The sequence below is a fragment of the Schistocerca serialis genome, chromosome 2 (assembly GCF_023864345.2).
Source record: "Schistocerca serialis cubense isolate TAMUIC-IGC-003099 chromosome 2, iqSchSeri2.2, whole genome shotgun sequence".
Taxonomy (NCBI): Eukaryota; Metazoa; Arthropoda; class Insecta; order Orthoptera; family Acrididae; genus Schistocerca; species Schistocerca serialis.
Genome location: NC_064639.1, coordinates 177563418 through 177588084, shown reverse-complemented (window position 1 = coordinate 177588084; position 24667 = coordinate 177563418). Strand labels below are relative to the sequence as shown.

General features: G+C 44.9%; 1 protein-coding gene across 1 annotated transcript in view; it reads right to left on the bottom strand.

Annotated features, from left to right (window-relative positions):
- The window catches only part of LOC126455833 (pyrokinin-1 receptor-like), a 541107-nt gene extending 526766 nt beyond the window's left edge, over positions 1 to 14341 (bottom strand). Inside the window, exon 1 of the mRNA XM_050091595.1 lies at positions 13150 to 14341. Within this exon, the coding sequence (XP_049947552.1) occupies positions 13150 to 14251 (1102 nt within the window). The 5' untranslated portion in view covers positions 14252 to 14341. The remainder of the gene's footprint in view (positions 1 to 13149) is intronic.
- Positions 14342 to 24667: the final 10326 nt, after the last annotated feature.

Below are 24667 nucleotides of genomic sequence, written 5' to 3'. Positions count from 1 at the left end.
ACTAAAGAGGAAAGAACAGCAGAATTTAATACCCTGTCGACGGCGAGGTTATTTTACACTGGTACTGTGATCACTTTATGTTCATTACATAGCCAAAAAAATCAGTAAAAATACACTGAAACGGCTTTTGATTTGTCAGTTAATTACTTCCGTGCTGTAGTCGGATGTCCTTCCTGCCGGGTTTCCATGAACCTATGGTACAGTGCGACGGACTGCTAACGAAGCGGCCTGGGATCGATTCGCGGCTGGGTCGGAGATTTTCTCAACTCTGGTACTGGGTGTTGTATTGTCCTTACATTCGTACCATCATAATCGACATTACGCTAGTGAAATGGTTGAATGGGTACGGCTCTAAAGCCAATAAAACGAAAAAGGCTATGGTAAAAAATTCGTGTGCGTCATTTGTCCGTGAATCGTGTGTATATGGAGGTGAATATTTCGCGTTGCGGCCAACACTCAAAAGATATATTTACCAAGATACGAAGCCAGTTACATTTTTATAAAATTAATTTATTTATCCTTCTAACGGAATTTTAAAGGATGTGAAAACGGTATTTTAATCGCTTTTCAAAACATGGATGTTTACAGCGAAACATTCCGGGAAAAAGAGAATATGCCGGAAGCCGAAGTCATTGAATGCAAAGACAACCTACACATTATATCCAGAGGTTAGAGAAGCTGTCGGGGCAACAAAAACTTTCACCCCAACTGAGGCCTGAAACCTATACGTTTCGAATTTCTGACTGACATGTACACACGCTATTACCGACCCACACATCCAAGTACGTTTGACGAATTAAATGTGCAGTTGATTATTGCACGATGTAATGTCGAACCTGAATGGGTGAGAAAAGTTTAACAACTCTGAACGAAACCAGAAACCTCCACTCCCCACCCCTTACTCGCCGCCCAATACCTACAGACTAAATGAGGAGACTGGAGCCACTATAAGCGAGAGTGACTTTCAGGAAATGTAGATAATCGCTCCGCTCACCCGCACAGAGATTTCAAACTGGAGTTTTGGCAGGCTGGCATGCTGGATAAGGGACCACCTACACATACGAAAGTCCGAGTTCAAAACTCAGATAGCCCCAGGTTTTTATTGCACTTATTGCATATTCCATCTCTGTCAGTAATTCGTTAATACGAAAAACTCGAAGTTTACCTGGGTCGGAGACTCATTAATCTATAACATCGCCTGTAAATGACTGGGTAAGTCAGTCCAGAACTCGGAGGGAGACAAGGAAACATCGCTACGAATAAGACCATACGAGTTAAAGCAGTAAGAGTCAACCAAAGGGCTGAAGGTACCTTTAATTTGTACTGGTCTATAATTATTGACATACATTTACAATTTCGGGTAAGTTCAAAATGTGTGGGTGGATACATTTTTTGATTTCTTTGCGAACATTCTTTACTTTATATACGTCTATAACTATTGCTTTAAATTTATAAATTTTATTTAGTTCTAAGCGTGAATAATTGTTTGATTACTTCGCGAACATTCTTTAGTCTGTTTTTCTTGTCGTCTGAAGCCCCATAAATGAGAGATGTAGCTGCTACATCGGAGTTACGGAATACCTCCATAAGCGGGAGAAGTGATATGTGAACATCAGCAAGTAGGACACTGGGCAAGTGAATTAGCTCTAGAAAACCGAAAAAAAAATCGTTCCTTGTACCTTTTACCCTGAACTACCGCAACACAACCACTATACGTTTACCTGCGGCGCCGGCTTCAAAGCAACGAAGTCTAAGTCTGTAGTGCCATCTCACCTTATTGTATCTCCATGGTTTAGCAGAGCCTCAGAGTCATTTCTAGATATTAGTGAGAATCCTGTAATGAACGAGGCGGTCATACCAAAACTCCTGAGGTTGAAGAAAGTGGCCCCTCGCGGCCAACCCCGTCGTTGCGCTAGCAACCGTTGCACTTAATAGTGGCGAAACGTTATTACGTTGAGTTCCTCGGCTAGCGTTCTCCGGGCGGATAAGCTTTAAAAGAGCTACAGCCACCAAATTGATATATTTATTTAAAACAAGTTTCTTGTCTTTAATACACTCCTGGAAATGGAAAAAAGAACACATTGACACCGGTGTGTCAGACCCACCATACTTGCTCCGGACACTGCGAGAGGGCTGTACAAGCAATGATCACACGCACGGCACAGCGGACACACCAGGAACCGCGGTGTTGGCCGTCGAATGGCGCTAGCTGCGCAGCATTTGTGCACCGCCGCCGTCAGTGTCAGCCAGTTTGCCGTGGCATACGGAGCTCCATTGCAGTCTTTAACACTGGTAGCATGCCGCGACAGCGTGGACGTGAACCGTATGTGCAGTTGACGGACTTTGAGCGAGGGCGTATAGTGGGCATGCGGGAGGCCGGGTGGACGTACCTCCGAATTGCTCAACACGTGGGGCGTGAGGTCTCCACAGTGCATCGATGTTGTCGCCAGTGGTCGGCGGAAGGTGCACGTGCCCGTCGACCTGGGACCGGACCGCAGCGACGCACGGATGCACGCCAAGACCGTAGGATCCTACGCAGTGCCGCAGGGGACCGCACCGCCACTTCCCAGCAAATTAGGGACACTGTTGCTCCTGGGGTATCGGCGAGGACCATTCCCAACCGTCTCCATGAAGCTGGGCTACGGTCCCGCACACCGTTAGGCCGTCTTCCGCTCACGCCCCAACATCGTGCAGCCCGCCTCCAGTGGTGTCGCGACAGGCGTGAATGGAGGGACGAATGGAGAATTGTCGTCTTCAGCGATGAGAGTCGCTTCTGCCTTGGTGCCAATGATGGTCGTATGCGTGTTTGGCGCCGTGCAGGTGAGCGCCACAATCAGGACTGCATACGACCGAGGCACACAGGGCCAACACCCGGCATCATGGTGTGGGGAGCGATCTCCTACACTGGCCGTACACCACTGGTGATCGTCGAGGGGACACTGAATAGTGCACGGTACATCCAACCGTCATCGAACCCATCGTTCTACCATTCCTAGACCGGCAAGGGAACTTGCTGTTCCAACAGGACAATGCACGTCCGCATGTATCCCGTGCCACCCAACGTGCTCTAGAAGGTGTAAGTCAACTACCCTGGCCAGCAAGATCTCCGGATCTGTCCCCCATTGAGCATGTTTGGGACTGGATGAAGCGTCGTCTCACGCGGTCTGCACGTCCAGCACGAACGCTGGTCCAACTGAGGCGCCAGGTGGAAATGGCATGGCAAGCCGTTCCACAGGACTACATCCAGCATCTCCACGATCGTCTCCATGGGAGAATAGCAGCCTGCATTGCTGCGAAAGGTGGATATACACTGTACTAGTGCCGACATTGTGCATGCTCTGTTGCCTGTGTCAATGTCCCTGTGGTTCTGTCAGTGTGATCATGTGATGTATCTGACCCCAGGAATGTGTCAATAAAGTTTCCCCTTCCTGGGACAATGAATTCACGGTGTTCTTATTTCAATTTCCAGGAGTGTAGTTCAGAACATTGTTTTCTTCAGATAGCGGATTGCATAAATATTTTCTTAAAGTACAGTTAATTAGCTGTTGAATGTTTCGAGTGTCATGGAGATCCACAGTATTAAATAGAGAAACACTGTATGTGTACAAATTAAATAGCGACTAACTCAAATTAAAAACTACAGAGTAAGTATATGGAACATGTAGGTGCAGCGACGGTGTTCCGGCTTTTACCGAAAACGTAGATGTTGGGGATTTAGTGGGAAAGGTTCTGGGTTCGAGTCGAGATCCAGCATACAGCTTGTACCTTCCAAGAAATTTCCGTTGGTTAATTGGTTGACCTGTAAATTAAGTGCCGCCATTTTACGACGAACAGAATATTATAAACCGAAACGACGAGAAAAAATTAGCAGTCTTAAGATATGCAACAGATTTAGTTTTTTAGCAGTAAACGACTCATACAAATTCTACAAACGCAAACAATGATTAACTTTAATCTTCACTGTGACCACAAGAATTGCACTTAGCAACATAATGGATACGTATCGTAGCTCAAGCTCATTGTATGAATATACAGTCTGAGAACCTTGTAAGGGTATTGTAGGGCAGGTTGTGCCACGGAATAACTGTTGAGAAAAAATTCGATACGTTGAGCCGTTTCCGAGTTAATTATAACTGAAGTTAGTGAAATACGTCGTTGCGCTCGCAAATTCATGCTGCCTGCCAACTGTAGTTTTTATTCAAATGTTTTTTTTTATTCCAGTCTTTGATCATAATATAAAGTCCTTCGACGATGCGCGGTTTCACTCAGTAATGACAATCTTCATCTTTTTAGTGTCAGTTGTTCTGACAGTGGATGAAAGCGCGTGAGACCACTCAGCTTTTGGTTCGAGTGCGGTCTTTCCTATCGCCCCATGGCCAATTTATCTATCGCTCTCCTGATCGATTTTAGGAAACCAAACCAAGAACACGTTTTACGATACCGTATCTAGCGTTCCGCTTGAATTTGTGCGCGTGCGGTTTGATACGGTAATGTCAATGTTAATTAACTCGGAAACGGTACAACGTATCCATTTTTTAATAATTATTTCTCAGCACAACCAACCATGTAAATTCTGTACAGTCTTTTCAGTCAATTTCTAACCGATCTGTACATTAACGTTGTATTAATGGGGTGATCCGTAGTACAGCCCACAAGTTAGTTGTTTTGAAGCGTTCCTTTCGTCTCATGTGGTAACGGTCGTGGCGTCTTATAAAGTGCCACCCGCGGTGGGGACCCACTTACAGATCTGCGGCGTGTGAGACAATTTACTCCACGTGTCGCTCGTTAGATTTACTCGTTAACGTTTATTGTCCTCAAAGAGGTGCAACAGTTGCTGCGACGACCTTTTAGCTAACCGGATCTGAAGATACATAATACTGTTATTTAGATTGGTTACTTAGATGCTAAGACATAGGTTTCCGTTCCATACATGTATTATAATAGTTTTTACCGAGTCAAACGATAGTTCTTTTATTGTGTGATGCTCTTTTTTGAGTTTCTGGCTATTTGCTCCTCACAAATATGATAAAAAACTTACTCGCTTCCCATATTCCCACATTTTAAGGCTTAACAAGTCTCCAAAATAATTATGTTTCGCTTATGAGATTTTCTGTAGTAAGCATTAGAGTGACGTCTTTGACCAAATATGTGTTTCTTATTGTAAAAACTTTTGTTTTAGCCGGCCGAGGTGGCCATGCGGTTCTAGGCGCTCCAGTCCGGAGCCGCGCTGCTGCTACGGTAGCAGGTTCGAATCCTGCCTCGGGTATGGGTGTGTGTGATGTCCTTAGGTTAGTTAGGTTTAAGTAGTTCTAAATTCTAGGGGACTGATGACCACAGCAGCTAAGTCCCATAGTCCTCAGAGCCATTTGAACCAATTTGAACTTTTGTTCTATCTTTGACGTTAAGGTCGTGCTGTTAAGTTTGTTGATAAACAATATGGTGATATTAAGACGTTAACGTCACCTTATGTAGTCATCTAAATTGTGTTAACGATAAACATTTTTATCAATGTTCACATATTTTATTATTAGCGTACGACCTAAGTTTAGGTTTATTAGACTGTTTTCTAATCTTCAGCTTTTTAATGTATCAATTCTTGAGTAGCTAACCATTTTACAGAATTTATTAGGGCAGCTGTTACGTCTATGAATAAACATATATTGGAGTAGAGCTATGCGCAGGGGAATGGGGGTTTGTATCATTACCTATTTATAAATGAAGGCCCGAAGATTTTTCTCCTACGTAAAGACTGTAACATTCTCTAAAAGCAGTCAATAATTGAACTGAGATTGCTCGTTCAATAGTAAATGTGTGGATTCAGAAAGTACTTCTTAATTTCTAATATTTGCAACTGTGTGAGCTTGGCACTCTTTGTGCGTGAATTCTACATTTATTTCGAATTTCTGGTTTTCTTTTAAGCAGTGTTCGGCAAAGGATAAACCCGGCTTTTTAAAGCTGCACTTTCTGCGTTGTACCCTGAGCGCAGTACAAATTGACCCCTGAGGTTGTCCAGTACAGCAGGACCGTTGCACTTACGTCTTTTAATTTTTTGAACGCTGGATAGGTGTCTACACCGCTTAAAATAGGCATTGTTCTGCTTTTACATACGGGCCGGCCGGTGTGGCCGTGCGGTTCTAGGCGGTTCAGTTTGGAACCGCGTGACCGCTACGGGCGCAGGTTCGAATCCTCCCTCGGGCATGGATGTGTGTGATGTCCTTAGGTTTGTTAGGTATAAGTAGTTCTAAGTTCTAGGGGACTGACGACCTCAGATGTTGAGTCCCATAGTGCTCAGAGCCATTTGAACCATTTTTTTTACATACGGACCTTACGTCTGAGATAGTGAACTGTAAAGCCATTTGAGGCTAGTATCATATTAAAATCATATTTTAGCCTTTTTATTGCGAATCATATTAAACAGCGATGGATATACATGTTGTGACCGCAACTACTGTGGTTGTGAGAAACATTTAATAGGGACGCAATCAGCTTTCGCGTTATCGACATAGACATTTCGAATATTTGATGCTAATGAAATTAACAAAGGTGTGTAAAATTTTATATCCGTATACGAGGGCCCGCTGAAAATTAATCCCTCTGAATGTTTATGTGAAAACTCTTAAAACTTTTTAGTTAAGAAGCCTGTTTTTACATTCTAACATCTTGATCGTGAAGTCTACATGTTTGCTGACCTCTGCCGCTAGAGGACTCAGAACTGTATCGTGTAACGTGGCGGTGCGTAACATAACTACGTCAGTGCGCGAGAAACAGAGTGCTGTAACCGAGTTTAGAGTTAGAAAAGTCCTTCCACACACGGAACACCCTCCCCTTCAGGATGACAATACCTGACCACACACAAGCGCCGTGACGTCTGCAGTAATCCGACGCCTTGGGTTGATTCTCATCGATCATCCTCCATACAGTCCAGACTTACCCACATCCGATTTTCATCTGCGTCCAAAACTTAAAGAATACCTTCGAGGACTTCACTTTCATAGTACTGAAGCGTTGGAAGCAGAGGTTAGGTTCTGGCTTCGTAAAGGAATTCAAACGTTCTGCAGTGATATATCCAAATCCAAATAGTTCTGAGCACTACGGGACTTAATTTCTGAGGTCATCAGTCCCCTAGAACTTAGAACCACTTAAACCTAACTAAGCTAAGTACAAATGGTTCAAATGGCTCTGAGCACTATGGGACTTAACATCTATGGTCATCAGTCCCCTAGAACTTAGAACTACTTAAACCTAACTAACCTAAGTACATCACACACTTCTATGACCGAGGAAGGATTCGAACCTGAGACCGTAGCCGTCGCGCGGTTCCAGATTAAAGTGCCTAGAACCGCTCGGCGACAACGGCCGGCAGTGAAATATCAACACACTGGTCGATGGCAGAAACGTCGCCAGGGTGACTATGTTGAGAAATAAATATGTAGACAAAAATAATAAAGATTTCGAATTTTAATAACATCTTTTATGTATAAAACAGTTTGAAAGTTTTCACATAAAAAATACGGGGGTATTACTTTTCAGTACGTCGTGATAGTTTTGGTTTTCGTTAAAGCAATATTCGACGGAGGACGAATCTGGCTTCCTTTATCTCCAGATTCTATGGTGTCTCTAGGTCTTGTAAATATTGATCTGCCAGTCTGTCCCCGTATTAGCACTGTTATACTCATGTATTTTAATTTGTTGTACACCGGCAAAGTGACTAAACCCAAATAACTGTCGCATTATTCTCCTTTTACATAAGTACTGCACGTCTAAGATAATAAGCTGTAACGTCAATTGCCGGCAGTATCAGTTATAATTCATAGTTTTACGTTTCTAGTGCAAATCATACTACATAATGATGTATGTATATGTTGTGACCGTAACTATTGTGATTGTGAGAAACCTTTATTAAGGAAGTATGGAATATATAGAATGTGACTTGCTTACAGTTTTTGAAATTAACAAATGTGTATAAATTTTTATGTGTTTCGGGTCGTTAAAATTAAACTGCAGCTACTCACGGACGTTCTGTTTGCGCAGAAACAACGGTACGGTGTCGAAACTTGGTTGATATACTTATGTGTCAAAGCGGAACCGATTTAAGACGAAAAAAAAATTTCCTGTTAATAGTTCGAGTTCCGGCCATCAGGTGCAAATCTAGCGCCGTACTGGGTATTGTCGACGTATCCAGTGCTGGTATCGGACAATTGTATAAGCGACTGTTTACTAACAAGATCAACATTGTGTCTTTCTTATTTATTTAACATTTTATGCCAACTTCCCGTTTCTAATCCATATGGAAACGTTCCTATAATGTCTTTCTTGCATTCACAGTCCCAGATTTGCCCCTGGTGGCGAAATGGGAAATAATTTAAATAATTTGTTTCCAGCGTAAATCGGTTCTGCATTAAGGCATTGGGATATCCACCAAGTTTCGCTGCCGTACGAAAGTTACAGCACACACTGGATCTCTGTGAGTCTGTGAGTTGCTGTACTTTTATTTTATCTGCTGCAGCATTTATTACCAGGTAGTTTGAAAAAGCCTAAGGGTGTCAATTTAGTCAATAACTAAATTACAAAACGAAGTGATTATTTCGAAATAAAGCAGGTTAAACGGGAAAAATGACTCTTCTCAAAAACAATAACTCCAAAACAGGATTAAATATCACAGCGAGGTCGTTAACGTTGAGCTAGCTCGGCGCGCTACGACCAGCTTCATGTAGCGGAGTGATGTCCTCTGGTGTACCCTGTGACGGACATTGCTTGACACCAGTGGATTTTGCCAACGCAGTTGCCGTCTGCATTGACCTGAAGCTCTGCGCAAAAACACCGTTGGAAGCTGTCTCTTATCGATAAATTTTGTACTAGTCGTATCGATGTCATCAAACTACGACAAATAGTAATAAAAGGAGATTCAGCATTGGTCGTTGAAATAGAAATCTTTATTTCTGTCCCAAATCGATTTCAGTCACTGCGTAACCATCGTTAGTTCTAGTATTAAAGCCCTGTGGTCTCATAAATACGAGAAGTAAAATTACAACAGCTGCACGTATCAGTGAAGAGTACAGACGTCGGCTCTGACACGTACTCTTCATTGATATTTGCAATTTTATCGATTGTGCTTATGAGTCCACAGGCCTTTAATGCTACGGTATGGCAAGTACTCTTTATTGGTATGTTCCGATATTGCAGTTTTACTGCTTGTATTTATGAATCCACGGGGCGTTAATACTACGCGTGATGATAGTCACGCAGTGATTGAAACCTGTCCGCAACAGAAATAAAGATGCTGACCCTACTTTTCTTATTAAACCTCGAGCTGGCGCGCCTATGTATGAAGTGCCCCAACGACAAATAATATTGACTTGTGCTCTTCCATTGTTGTTTTACAACCCTATACCTATTCCATCATTGTTACTTCAGCTAACAGGTGGTACGTCCCAGTGAAAAGCAGTAACATGAAATAAACATCGAGCTAGGTGAGAAATAATTTACGACCAGTGCAAGCAAGTGACCCAGTGTCCGAGCTAGCAGCACATTACCACCATGAGGCAGTTGTCTACGAGCTAATCAGTTATCGGATAAGGTTTTGGTTGGGATGTTTAATGCTTCGAGTGCGTCATTACTCTCCGCGACAACAGCTGTACGCGGCAATAGAGTGATATAATGAAAGTTCACTTTATTATTGCTTTATTAAAGAGTGATTCAGCTCGTTTAACAGTAGTTTATTTTCCTTTAATTTACGTCTATGGTAACAATCTTTTTGTTTAACAGATTACCGGTTTCGGTCTTTAATGACCATCATCAGATCTGTTTCATAAAAAGAAAGTCGTAATGTACTGCAAACATAGTGGCATCGTCAAATGTTAATTGCGGAATCAGCACCAGCATCGTCAAATACGTATAAATCACATCACATGCTGGTGCTGATTCCGCATTTAACATTTGACGATGCCACAATGGGTGCAGTGCATTAGGACTTTGTTTTTATGAAACAGATCTGATGATGGTCACTAAAGGCCGAAACCGGTAATCTGTTAAACAAAAATATTGTGACCATAGACGTAAATTAAAGGAAACTTACTACATATACGGGTGACTGTGTTTTTTCGCGACGATGTCGCAGCTTGTGAAAGTAGTTTATTTTATCATAGCTGAGTCAAACTAAGATTTAACTGTGATTTTTGATCATATACGTTTACCTTGACAATATCTAAATCTACATCTACATACATACTCCGCAATCCACCATACGGTGCGTGGCGCAGGGTACCTCGTACCACAACTAGCATCTTCTCTCGCTTTTCCACTCCCAAACAGAACGAGGGAAAAATGACTGCCTATATGCCTCTGTACGAGCTCTAATCTCTCTTATCTTATCTTTGTGGTCTTTCTGCCAAATGTAAGTTGGCGGTAGTAAAATTGTATTGCAGTCAGCCTCAAATGGTGTTTCTCTAAATTTCCTCAGTAGCGATTCACGAAAAGAGCGCCTCCTTTCCTCTAGAGACTCCCACCCGAGTTTTTGAAGCATTTCCGTAACCTTCCAGTAACAAAGATAGCAGCCCGCCTCTGACTTGCTTCTATGTCCTCCTTCAGTCCGACCTGTTAGGGATCCCAAACGCTCGAGCAGCACTCAAGAATAGGTCGTATTCGTGTTTTGTAAGCGGTCTTCCCTAATTTCTACCAATGAACCGAAGACGACTATCCGCCTTCCCCACGACTGCCATTACATGCTTGTCCCCCTTCATATCGCTCTGCAATGTTACGCCCAAATATTCAATCGACGTGACTGTGTCAAGCACTACACTACTACTCATCTGCATTAAATTACATTTATCTATATTTAGAGTTAGCTTCTTTACACCAATCAAAAATCCTGTCCAAGTCATCTTGTATCCTCCTACAGTCACTCAACGACGACACCTTCCCGTACACCACAGCATCATCAGCAAACAGCCGTACGTTGCTATCCACCCTATCCAAAAGATCGTTTATGTAGATAGAAAACAACAGCGGACGTACCACACTTCCCTGGGGCACTCCAGATGTTAGCCTCACCTCCGATGAACACTCTTCGAGCCACTTACATATTTGGGAACCAATCCCATATGCTCGTACCTTAGTTAGGGGTCTGCAGTGGGACACCGAGTCAAACGCTTTTCGGAAGTCAAGGAATATGGCATCCGTCTAGGTGTTCTATCATTGTGTACAAAGTGCGCACCATGCCCTCTCCTGTTATGAAACACGAACAGCTGCTAGCATGAGTTTCTTAGAAGTAGATACCTTAGGGGTTGCGAAGCAACTCAAATCGCTTGATACGAGCAAGTCTTCAGGTCCAGATTGTATACCGATTAGGTTCCTTTCAGATTACGCTGATACAATAGCTCCCTACTTAGCAATCATATACAACCGCTCGCTCACCAATAAATCCGTACCTACAGATTGGAAAATTGCGCAGGTCGCACCAGTGTTTAAGAAGGGTAGTAGGAGTAATCCATCGAACTACAGACCTATATCATTGACGTCGGTTTGCAGTAGGGTTTTGGAGTATATACTGTATTCAAACATTATGAATCACCTCGAAGGGAACGATCTATTGATACGATCAGCATGGTTTCAGAAAACATCGTTCTTGTGCAACGCAGCTAGCTCTTTACTCGCACGAAGTAATGGCCGCTATCGACAGGGGATCTCAAGTTGATTCCGTATTTCTAGATTTCCGGAAAGCTTTTGACACCGTTCCTCACAAGCGACTTCTAATCAAGCTGCGGGCCTATGGGGTATCGTCCCAGTTATGCGATTCGTGATTTCCTGTCAGGAAGGTCGCAGTTCGTAGTAATAGACGGCAAATCATCGAGTAAAACTGAAGTGATATCAGGTGTTCCCCAGGAAAGCGTCCTAGGATCTCTGCTGTTCCTGATCTATATAAATGACCTGGGTGACAATCTCAGCAGTTCTCTTAGGTTGTTCGCAGATAATGCTGTAATTTACCATCTAGTAAGGTCATCCGAAGACCAGTATCAGTTGCAAAGCGATTTAGAAAAGATTGCTGTATTGTGTGGCAGGTGGCAGTTGACGCTAAATAAAGAAAAGTGTGTGGTGATCCACACGAGATCCAAAAGAAATCCGTTGGAATTATTATTCGATAAATAGTACAATTCTCAAGGCTGTCAATTCAACTAAGTACCTGGGTGTTAAAATTACGAACAACTTCAGTTGGAAAGACCACACAGATAATATAGTGGGGAACGCGAGCCAAAGGTTGCGTTTCATTGGCAGGACACTTAGAAGATGCAACAAGTCCACTAAAGAGACAGTTTACACTACACTCGTTCGTACTCTGTTAGAATATTGCTGCGCGATGTGGGATCCTTACCAGGTAGGATTGACGGAGGACATCGAAAGGGTGCAAAAAAGAGCAGCTCGTTTTGTATTATCACGTAATAGGAGAGAGAGTGTGGCAGATATGATACGCGAGTTGGGATGGAAGTCATTAAAGCAAAGACGTTTTTCATCGCGGCGAGATCTATTTAGGAAATTTCAGTCACCAGCTTTCTCTTCCGAATGCGAAAATATTTTGTGGAGCCCAACATACGTAGGTAGGAATGATCATCAAAATAAAATAAGAGAGAAACTTCCTGGCAGATTAAAACTGTGTGCCGGACCGAGACTGGAACTCGGGACCTTTGCCTTTCGCGGGGAAGTTCTCTACCCGCCCGCCCGCAAGTGCTCTACCCGCCCGCGAAAGGCAAAGGTCTCGATTTCGAGCCTCGGTCCGGCACACAGTTTTAATCTGCCAGGAAGTTTCATATCAGCGCACACTCCGCTGCAGAGTGAAAATCTCATTCTGAAAATAAGAGAGAGCTCGAACACAAAGGTTTAGGTGTTCGTTTTTCCCGCGCGCGGTTCGGGAGTGGAATGTTAGAGAGATAGTACGATTGTGGTTCGATGAACCCTCTGCCAAGTACTTAAATGTGAATTGCAGAGTAATCACGTAGATGTAGATCGTGCCTGTTCGAAGGTTAATGCTGGTTTGGCGGCCGTGGTGAACGCAACTCCTGATGGGGTCCCCGTACCACAGAATAGGTTCCCTCTGCGTCTTATCGCTGCCTGACGATGGTACAGTATTACATGCTGAGAGAGTAGGTCACTACTCACCGAGCATCTTGAGGACGCGCCGCGACTGTGAGGAGTGGCTGGCCCTGCCGGCGGCGTGGTGGTGGCGCGGCGTCTGCACGCCGGACAGCTGCAGCTGCGCCTGACTGCCGGCCGTCGAGGCCAGCGACGCCGACGCCGAGTGGGCGCCGTCCTTGTCGGCCGCCGTCGCGACGCAGCCGTAGTGCTGGTGGCCGGTGCCGGCGCCGGAGCCGTTGCGGTGGCCGTAGGGCCCGGCGTCGCGCTTCATGGCGCTCGAGCGCCGCAGCCGCAGCCCGATGAGCGCGTACAGTATGGTGATGAGCGTCATGGGCGCCACGAAGAAGAGGAACGTCGAGATCTCGAACAGGTGGTGCACCGTCTCCTCGCGGAACATGCAGCGCGTCATGCCGGGCGGCCCGACGATCTGCAGGTGCAGCGCCTGCGGCACGGCGCACGCCAGCGACAGCAGCCACACGGCCACGATCAGCTTGACGGCGCGCGACAGCTTCGACATGGTGTGCGACAGGAACGGGTGGCAGATGGCCACGTACCGCTCCACCGTGAACGCCGTGATGGTCAGCACCGTCGCGTTCGACGACGTCTCGGCGGCGAGCCCGCGCAGCCGGCAGAAGGTCAGCCCGAAGATGTAGGGGTAGTGCTTCCACACCTGGTACACCTCGGGCGGCAGCCCGGACACCAGCAGCAGCAGGTCGGACACGGCCAGGCTGAACAGGTAGTAGTTGGTGGTGGTGTGCATGTGCTTGTTGCGGTAGATGACGATGCACGTCGTCATGTTGCCCAGCACGCCGGTGAAGAAGATGATGGCGTAGAGGACCGTCATGGGCACCACCACGTACAGCGGGTGCCGCACGGCCACCACCTCCAGCGCCGCCGCGGCCGCCGACGCAGCCGTGGAGTTGGACGCCGCCGCCTTTCCAGGGGCGCCGTCATCCGACGCGTTCACCGGCAGCGCCGTCGCCAACAACAGGATGTCAGCCGCGTCGATCGCGTCCTCTGCCGCCCCCACCGCCGGCAGCACCGTGTCCTGATCCGCCAAAAACCGCATTATGCCCTCGGTCGCTGCCGTCGCAGCAACACCCTCTATGCTAAACGATTCGCCCATCGCCAGCCACAGAATGACCCGTCTTCACACTAATACACTCCTGTGCCTATCAGCAAAGATTTTGCGTCCCTACTCCCTCCTCTACGTTTCAGTGGAGCGGAGAACATTTTTCACTTACGAGCCTGACAGACATCGTCTTTCGCATACGAACAAAAGTAAAATATTTTACTGCTCACTAGTCCACTATTCAAGGCACACCACTCGGTACTAGAGGGTAACTTGTTGACGAGAGTGGTGCAGCTATCACCTCAAGTAAGACGCAGAGTACGCAGTTCATATCTTGCGATAGTGCTCTTTGTTTAGTTCATTTCGAATAATCCACCCTGTTGCAATATTCACTCCTATCGACAGCACTTTCAATTTTGTTTCAGCGTGATCGGATGCAGCAACTTTTTATTTTTTGATGCTTAACACACACATTTGGACCGAAATATTAGGTGTCACCTTGTCACTCGTTGCGACCGTAGCTGAAAACAGGGTATTTTTCAAATTACTGGCTATAATTAAGATTTTTGTGACACCGATCGATAGGAAATCACGTTAATACGAGCTTAGCACTTATTTCATTTAGAATGCCAGTTGACGTCTATTACAAAAGTCGACAATGACGCAACGTGGCATGGATCTACACTCGGTGTAGAGCGACGACACCCACGGAGGAGACCACCTGTTACCCTTCCGCCACTGTACTTTGCGCGCGCTCGCCCCGTCTCGTCGCCACTACGCCGCTGCCACTGCTGCTGCGGCAGCCACTCGCGACTCGAATCGGCCGCGAACTGGCGCGCTCCACAAGACGAGCCTCTGCCTCCGGCGACGCCTGCCCCCACCACCACCCACCGGCGGGCGCGCGCCTGCGCGTTGGTACCTGTCCTCCGCGGACCGGCAAGTGTCGCTGCCGGTAGCCGGCGACCGGCGCAAAGAGCGGCCGCGCCTGCAGACTCGCCGCTGCCAAGGACGCTGGGTCCGCCGCCTCCACCGCAAGCGGAGGACGCTCCGTCCGCGGCCAGGTCGCCGGTCGCCGCCGCGTCGTCATCACAGCCGTGACTAATGACCGCTTCTTGAGTAATGCGGCTGCATATACGCGCCCACTCGGCAATTAATGGTTTGACATCTGTAAGCGTACCATAACTGCAGAGGAAAGTCCTACAGCTGTTTAGTAGACAGTTGTTGATCACTGTAGTGTCGACCTCCCAAGTTTTATTATGTTCTTTTTTTTCCTTTCTTTTTTCCCATTCGTTGACGCTTCCGTCCCTTGGTAATATTTCAGTCGTTTGATTTGGGTATAGTCAGTCACAATTTTTCAGCTGCTCACTGCGTTTTTACTTGCGACAGTAATCAATACGAAATATGACTACGGTCAGAGAAACATGGTGATATGAATATTAATCAGCAGTAAGGATAGAGACATTATACTCTGAGGCGACACAAGTCATGGGATACCTTCCAATAGTGTGTCTGACTTACAAGGGGAAGGCCTCAGACACGGCCAACCTATTCAGCTCAAATTTGGCAGGTCGCTTGTGTACAACCTAACGCGAAGGTATCTAAGATATTTTGGGTCAACACCCGCGCGTTTTTGAGAAAATCACCCCTAAAGATTATGACGAGCAATCGACTCAAAATTGGCGGGATCGATAGATAATTATAAATAGAGCATTTATCATCATCAGGTATGGGGTCCGAAAACGCATACTTTCCCAGAAATCGAGGTAAGACCCTTTTACAACTGCCCCTTCTGTACCTACATGGTAAAAGCTTTTTTTGCCGACAGCACCGATAGCGCAACGGACAAGGTAACTGGCTGGCAATCGGAGAACCCGGGTTCGAACTTCGAAGAAACCTAGCGGATGTTCTTCTTTTCGTTTGTATTTTTCCATATCTCAATTGATAGCGATAAGAGGGTACATGAAGTAAATAAATCAATAAGGAATGATAATAATAAGGTAGGAAAATAAATTTTTCTAACCTCTTGGGATAGTCAACAACTAAAATGTTACTCCATGTCTCTTTACAATGGCTCTTCCAGTCACTGTTACGTGTCCTCAGTTTTCTTCAAACAATGGCTGGTACTTGTCAAATAAACATTCGAAACAAATATACTCACGGCACCAAGAACGTCTAATGAATGCAATCTTTCGACAGACACACTGTTCCTTCCGAAGAGTCGGCGGAAAACAAACTTGGTTTATATTTAAAAATGTCTTTTTCGGGAATCAGTTTTGATGCATACCACGCATACGATATCATTGCCTTGAGAAATCTGTGCTGAAAGTTTGATATGAATTATTCTGTGAATAGTTATTGCAATTCCTGGTGGGTTTCCAGAAGCACACTACAATTCAGAAGCCTGGAAATAGTTTTTAACCTGGCGATAGAAATAAACATCACACGGCTGGCACACAGGTGTGAAGTTTGGCGGGATTACGCTGACCCTCGCCGTATACAAACTTTGTCTCATATATTGGAGTATTAATTTGTCCACTCCAGGAAACCAATATTAGACAAAACTTAATATCAGAAACGTATGGTTTTAAAACATTCTCAAGAAATGTTATGTAAATCGCTTTCGTCAGTTTCCCGGATTTGGAGCAGGTAACGTAAGCATTTTTCAACGAGAGGGATAAACCATTGACCTCTTCTATAACCCGAGGACCAAATGTAATATTCGTTTCTTGTACACAGGAAAACCTTAGGCAACACTTTTCCAGAGGCTGTGTAGGAATGTGTTAAGCGTTTACCATGTAGGTACAGAACCGACAGTTGTAAAAGTTTCTTTCCTCGATTTCTGGAAAAGTTTGCGTTTGGGGACTCCATACCTGATGATGAAAAATGCTCTATTTACAATTGTCTATCGATCCCTTTAGTTTTGAGTCGATTGCTCGTCATAACTTTTAGGGGTGATTTTCTCAAAAACGCGGAGATGTTGAGCAAAAATATCTTAGAGTCCTTCGTTTTACGTTGTACACAAGCGAGCTGCCAAATTTGAGCCGAATCGGTTGGCCGTGTCTGAAGCCTTCACCCTGCGGCGTAGTGCATCAGATCAACGCGGCATAGGTTCAACACGTCATAGGAATTTCCCTGCAGAAATATTGATCCATGTTGTCTCTACAGCCATCCACAATTGCGAAAGTGTTGCCGGTCCAGCACTTTGTGCGCGAACTGACCTCTCGATTATATCCCATAAATATTCGATAGGATTCATGTCGGGCGATACGAGTGGGCAAATCATTCGCTCAAATTGTGCGGAACTTTCTTCAAACCAATCGCACACACCTGCGGTCCGATGACATGCCGCATTGTCATCCGTCATTGCTTGGGAACATGAAGTACATGAATTGGAGAAAATGGTGTCTAAGTAACCGAATATAACCATTTTCTGTCAATGATCGATACAGTTGGAGGAGAGGACCCGGAACCTGCCCATTTCATGTAAACACAATCCACATCATAAAGGAGCTTGCACAGTGCCTCGCTGACCACTTGGGTCCATGGCTCCCTGTGTTCTATCCATACGAACCCTAACATCAGCTCTTACCAACTGAAATCGGGACTTATCTGACAACGCTACGGTTTTAAAGTTGTCTAAGGTCCAACAAATATGGTAACGAGCCCAGGAGAGGCTATGCAGGCGATGTCGTGCTGTTAGCAAAGGCACTCGCATCGGTTGTCTGCTGCCGTGGCACGTTAACGCCAAATTTTGCAGCAGTGTCCTAAACGATACGTTCGTCGTACGTCCCACATTGATTTCTGCGGTTATTCCACGCAGTGCTGTTGTCTGTTAGCACCGACAATCATACGCAAACGCCGCCGCTGTGGATCGGTAAATGAAGTTGTCCGTAGGGAGAGGTAATTCCTGAAACCTGGTCGGCACACTATTGACTGTCGATCTCAGTATAGTGAATTCCGTAACAGTTTCCGAAATGAAATATCCCATTCATCTAGCTGCTACCACCATTCCGCGTCCTATGTCTGGTAATTTCCGTTGTACAATCATAATCACTCCGGAAACCTTAGCACATGAAGCAAATGGCTCTGAGCACTATGGGACTTAACATCTATGGTCATCAGTCTACCACATGAATCATCTGAGTACATATAATAGTTCCGCCAATGCAATGTGTACGCGAAACTACAGCCATCTGTGTACGTGAATATGGCTGTCCCGTGACTTATGTCATCTCAGTGGAAATCGGGAACAGACAAGATGTCCAACGGTAAAAAAACCTTGGGTGGTCTTCCTGCAGGCAAAGTAAAAGATGCATCTGATCCTACTGTCCCAGCCAAAGAACTGAACCGGTACGTCCCATTACCTACAACCACAAACAAACCGCAAACGAAACAGAGACTCGTAGATTATGTCATGGGGATAGTCGACTGTAGCCACAAAAAAATTTTAAAGCATGTTACTTGTAATACCGTCGAAAAAGCCATCATGCATATCAGATCAGCACCTACCGGTCAAGATCAAATGGTGAAGCTTGTTACTGACTCACTACTGCTCACTATAGCAGATACCTTGACCAACTCCTTAACCCCAAGTCTTTTCCCTGAGGCCTGGAAACAGGTACTAATAAATCAACTTCCTAAAAAGAGCGTTGCCACAGTATCTTCTGATTACGGAGCTGTTTGCGTTCTTCCTGCATTGACCAGGGCCTTAGAATATGTAGCCCATGACAGCTGACAAACTAGTTAGCATCAAAAAACTTACTAGAAGAACATCAGACATATTTCCGTAAGGATCGTAGCTAAACATCTGCCTTAATAAAGGTGACAAACGACCTGAAGCTTGACATGGTTGGACAAGAGGCGACTACCACGTGCTTCTCCAGCAAAACCATTGTCACTGTCGACTGTGACATTTCACTTGCCAAATATAGCACCCTGACTTTCACCCCAAGTGTAGTGCAACTATTTCGCTCATACCTGACATCTTACCGACAATGCCTCGTGTGCGGCACCTTTAAGTTACGGTAGAGGCAGGAAGTATCAGGCGTCCCCTAGGGTTCAGTATAAGATCGCACACTGTTGTCACTGTACGTAATGATGCCTCATCAGTTTTGTCCCACGACAAATGTTTGATTCATTATCGGGGATGGCCAATAAAAAGTTAATTCGTACAAGTATTCGAATTATTTACATTTATTTGCATATCAACAATTAGAAAGTTAAAAATTAAAGCAAATTATATTCAAATAATGTCAATGATAATTAATTCTTCATACACAATAATGGCAACCTCTGACAAGTTCGTAATAAATATTTTAATAATGACAACCTGTGCGAACGCAGATCTGATGAATATAATACGAGGATTGCGGAGAAAATTGAGGATAAATCGTGTTAGTACCGTACCAAGTGTCTGTCGCGAAACTGGTTACCATAGAATAGGACTACTGAACGTAATGGCTCAAATGGCTCTGAGCACTGTGGGGCTTAACATCTATGGTCATCAGTCCCCTAGAACTTAGAACTACTTAAACCTAACTAACCTAAGGACATCACACAACACCCAGTCATCACGAGGCAGAGAAAATCCTTGACCCTGCCGGGAATCGAACCCGGGAACTGAACGTAATGCATAGAACTAGTAAAGATAATGTGTAGAGCTGTTGTGTATTTTGGATGCAAACTGTTCATCATTTCACAAGGCAGATCTTCAGAGCAAGGTTCCGAGGTTGTAAAATTGTAACTTGACTCGAAATTCACTACATCTCCCATGTAGTGGCCCAGTCACACCATACTGTGGCTGTCAGTGACAGGAAGTACCGTGACGCCAATCAGTGGCAGCGCCAGTGGTTCTGTGCTGCAGCTTGATAATTTTCTAAATCCACCGAGCGCATCAAATAAGCTGGTGGCTGAGGAGAGACACAAAGTGGATTAACGAAGACACTAATAGTCAAGTCGATCATGTGTTGTGGCCTTGTGGGCCTCTTCTATAGGTCCGTGGGTTGGCGGGGCGTGCTTCGTTGGCGGTTAAGGAAGGCAACAAAAAAGGAGTGAATTTGGGCCGTCCGGTCAGCAGGAAGACATCCGCCGTTAGTATGCGGAATTCTTCCGTGTGATGTCGTTCTGGAAAGCAGTTTAATTCCTAGCAAATTGGAGCAAGTTTGTCTTCTGCAAACTTCTCCGTCTCCGTCTCACCTTTCTGCATTGCGTGGGGTGAGAAACTTCGAGAACATTTTTCCTTGTAACCGTTCATGTTCTGCGTTAAGCCGTTGATACGGTACCATTGGACACAAGAGTCTATTTCTTCGCAAAATGGTGATTGCGGTACCATCACCACTGCCTATCTTCTGTTTAATTTTGAGACTGTTGATTCCGTGTGACACAGAGTTTGAGAATAGTAACACTAACCGTCGAATTGCAATAACTGCTCATCCTTCCTAATTTGAAGTGGTTCTAAGGTACATATGTACAAAGTGTTAGTTACAGAGTTTCCTTTACTCAAAAAGAGGAATCTTTGATACGTAGATTGTGTATTTTGGCCCATTGTTTGATCTAAGGAGATGTTTCCTGTGTACCTTAAGCTTTGTGAGATTCTGGTGGTAATTAAACACTAAATAATCAAAAAACTGGTACTCCTTCCTAATATCGTGTAGGGCCCCGAGAGCATACAGAAATGCCACAACACGACGTGGCATGGACTCGACTAATGCCTGAAGTAATGCTGGAGGGAATTGACTCCATGAATCCTGCAGAGCTGGCCATAAATCCGTAAGAGTATGAGGATGTGGAGATCTTTTCTGAGCAGCACGTTGCAAGGCATTCCAGATATGCCCAATAGCTTTCATGTCTGAGCAGTTGGCCAGGGGAAGTTCCTGGAACCATTCTGTAGCAATTCTCGAAGTGTGGGGTGTCGCATTGTCCTACTGAAATTGCCCATGTTCATCAGATTGCGCAGTGGACACGAATGGATTTAGGTGATCAGACAGGTTGCTTGCGTACGTGTCACCTCTCAGAGTCGTATCTAGACGTATCAGGGGCCCAAAATCGCTATAACTGCACTCGGCCCACACCATTACGGAGCCTCCGCCTGCTTGAACAGTTCCCTGCTGACAAGCAGGGTCTTTGGATTCGTCAGGTTTTCTCCATATCCGTACACGTCCATCCGCTCGATACAATCTGAAGCGAGACTCGTCCGACAAGGCAACATGTTTCCAGTCATCAACAGTCCGATGTCCGTGTTAACAGGACCAGGCGAGGCGTAGAGCTTTATGTCGTGCATTCATCAAGGTTACACGAGTTGCCCTTCGCCTCCGAAAGTCCATATCGATGATGTTTCGTTGAATGGTTCGCAGGCTGACACTGATGGCCCAGCACTGAAAACTGCAACAGTTTGTGGAAGGGCTGCACTTCTATCAAGTTCAAGGGTTCTCATCAGTCGTCGTTGGTCCCGTTCTTGCAGGATCCTTCTCCGGTTGCAGCGATCTCGGACAATCGATGTTTTCACGGATTCCTGATATTCAAGGTACACTCATGAAATAGTCGTACGGGAAAATCCCCGCTTCATCGCTACCTCGGGGTTGCTGTGTTCCATCGCTCATGCTTCGACTGTAGCACCACGTTCAAACTCACTTAAATCTTGATAACCTGCCATTTTAGAAGTAGTAACCGGTCTAACAACTGCGCCAGACACTTGTTGTCTTATATAGGCATGGCGGACCGCAGCGCCGTATTCTGCCTGTTTACATATCTCCGTATTTTAATACGCATGCCTATACCAGTTACTTTGGCGCTTCATTGTATTGCGGTAACGGTTTCACAAACACGGTTTGATCTTAATTGCGGGTTGCATGTGGTTACGTGAGTTATGTGCGCTCGTACCAGAGACCATGTTTTGTAACTGTTTGGTTGTCACGCAAGCCACCTTGTGCGAATTTGTACCATGTAGTTAACAGATGGTTTAAGCCTTTGACTGAACCATTTTCTTGTTGACTATCCAGAACTTGAGTCACTATTTAAGATCGTAAACTTTGTCAAGTATTAATAACGGTTTCTGGCCTATAGTGCAATTCTCAGCTGTAAGAATTGTGAACGAACTGCTCCTACCCCGGGTCTAAGTTAATTATTACTGTCGTTAGCTCACCCTTTGGATGCATGTGGCGCCGATTTTTAAGATGTCCTTTGTTTAATGTGTTACTAAATTTTCAAATAGTTATCATTCTGTTTTGCCTTTTATCATATGCAAGTATTATGTAACTTCGGTCATTGCAGGATCTCGTAATGGTTAGAACCGAGGACTTGCCAATGTAAATAACATCGGGCCACTTACCTAGGTTGTTTCAAATGGTTCAAATGGCTCTGAGCACTATGGGACTTAATTTCTGAGGTCATCAGTCCCCTAGGACTTAGAACTACTTAAACCTAACTAACCTAAGGACATCACACAACACACAGTCATCACGAGGCAGAGAAAATCCCTGACCCCGCCGGGAATCGAACCCAGGAACCCGGGCGTTGGAAGCGAGAACGCTACTGCATGACCACGAGCTGCGGACTCTTACAAAATTAAAAGCGCACAGTAATATTAAATGAATGTATTATCTGCTTAATTAGTACAAATATGCTTACATTTGCCAGCACTCGCAAGATGTCCGTCTACACGCAACCAAGACAAGAGAAGAAGTGAAGATGACTAAAAACTTAACAAAAGAGCGTATCTTGTCGTCTCTTTCGATCATTTTGTTATATTTCTTTGCACTCGAAACTTACACAGAGAAATTTTTATAATACGGATAAATGAGAAAATGTATATTATACAAATTTTTAAATGCCTCTTCTTTATAAATACTGTCCTTTAAGTCTTTTATTATTATTATTTCGCTGGGGACGCTATACCCTGTGTAATATTTCAGTCGTTTGATTTGGGTGTAGTAAGTCACAATTTTTCAGCTGCACACTGCGGTTTTACTTGCGACAGTAATCAATACGAAATATGACTCCGGTCAGAGAAACGTGGTGATAAGGATATTAATCAGCAGTAAGGGTAAAGACGTTGTACACTGAGGCGACAGAAGTCATGGGATACCTTCTAATAGCGTGAATGACTTAGTTTTGCGTGGCGTAGTGCAACAGCTCTTACCAACTCAAATAGGGGCTTATCTGACAACACCACGGTTTTCCAGTCGTCCAAGGTCCAACCAATATGGTCACGAGTCTAGGAGAGATTATGCATGCGATGTCGTGCTGTTAGCAAAGGCACTCGCATCCGTCGCCTGCAGCCGTGGCACATTAACGCCAAATTTTGCAGCATTGTTCTAATGGATACGATCGTCGTACGTCCCACATTGATTTCTGTGGTTATTCCACGCAGTGCTGCTTGTCTGTTAGCACTGACAATCATACGACAACGCCGCCGCTGTGGATCGGTAAATGAAGTTGTCCTTGGTGAGAGGTAATGCCTGAAACCTGGTCGGCACACGCTTGCCTCTGTCGATCTCACTGTAGTGGATTCCGTAACAGTTCCCGAAATGAAATATCCCATTCATCTAGCTGCAACTACCATTCCGCGTCCTATGTCTGGTAATTTCCGTTGTACAATCATAATCACTCCGGAAACCTTACCACATGAATCATCTGAGTACACATAACAGTTCCGCCTATGCAATGTGTACGTAGAACTACAGCCATCTGTGTACGTAAATATGGCTGTCTCGTGACTTATGTCATCTCAGTGGAAATCGGGAACAGACCAGATGTCCAACGGAAAAAAAACCTTGGGTGGTCTTCCTACAGGGAAAGTAAACGATGCATCTGATCCTACTGTCCCAGCCAACGAACTGAACCGGTACGTCCCATTACCTCTAACCACAAACAAACCGCAAACGAAACAGAGACTCGTAGATTATGTCATGAGGATAGTCGACAGTAGCCACAAAAAATTTTAGAGCATGTTGCCTGTAATACAGTCAAAAAACTCATCATGCGTATCAGATCCGCACCTACCGGCCAAGTTCAAATGATGAAGCTTGTTACTGACTCACTACTGTTCACTATAGCAAATATCTTGACCAACTCCTTAACCCCAAGTCTTTTCCCTGAGGCCTGGAAACAGGTACTAATAAACCAACTTCCTAAAAAGAGCATTGCCACAGTATCTTCTGATTACCGAGCTGTTTGCGTTCTTCCTGCATTGACCAGGGCCTTAGAATATGTGGTCCATGACTGCTGACAAACTAGTTAGCATCAAAAAACTTACTAGAAGAACATCAGACATGTTTCCGTAAGGATCGTAGCTAAACATCTGCCTTAATAAAGGTGACAAACGACCTGAAGCTTGACATGGTTGGACAAGAGGCGACTACCATGTGCTTCTCCCGCAAAACCATTGTCACTGTCGACTGTGACATTTCACTTGCCAAATATAGCAGCCTGACTTTCACCCCAAGTGTAGTACAACTATTTCGCTCATACCTG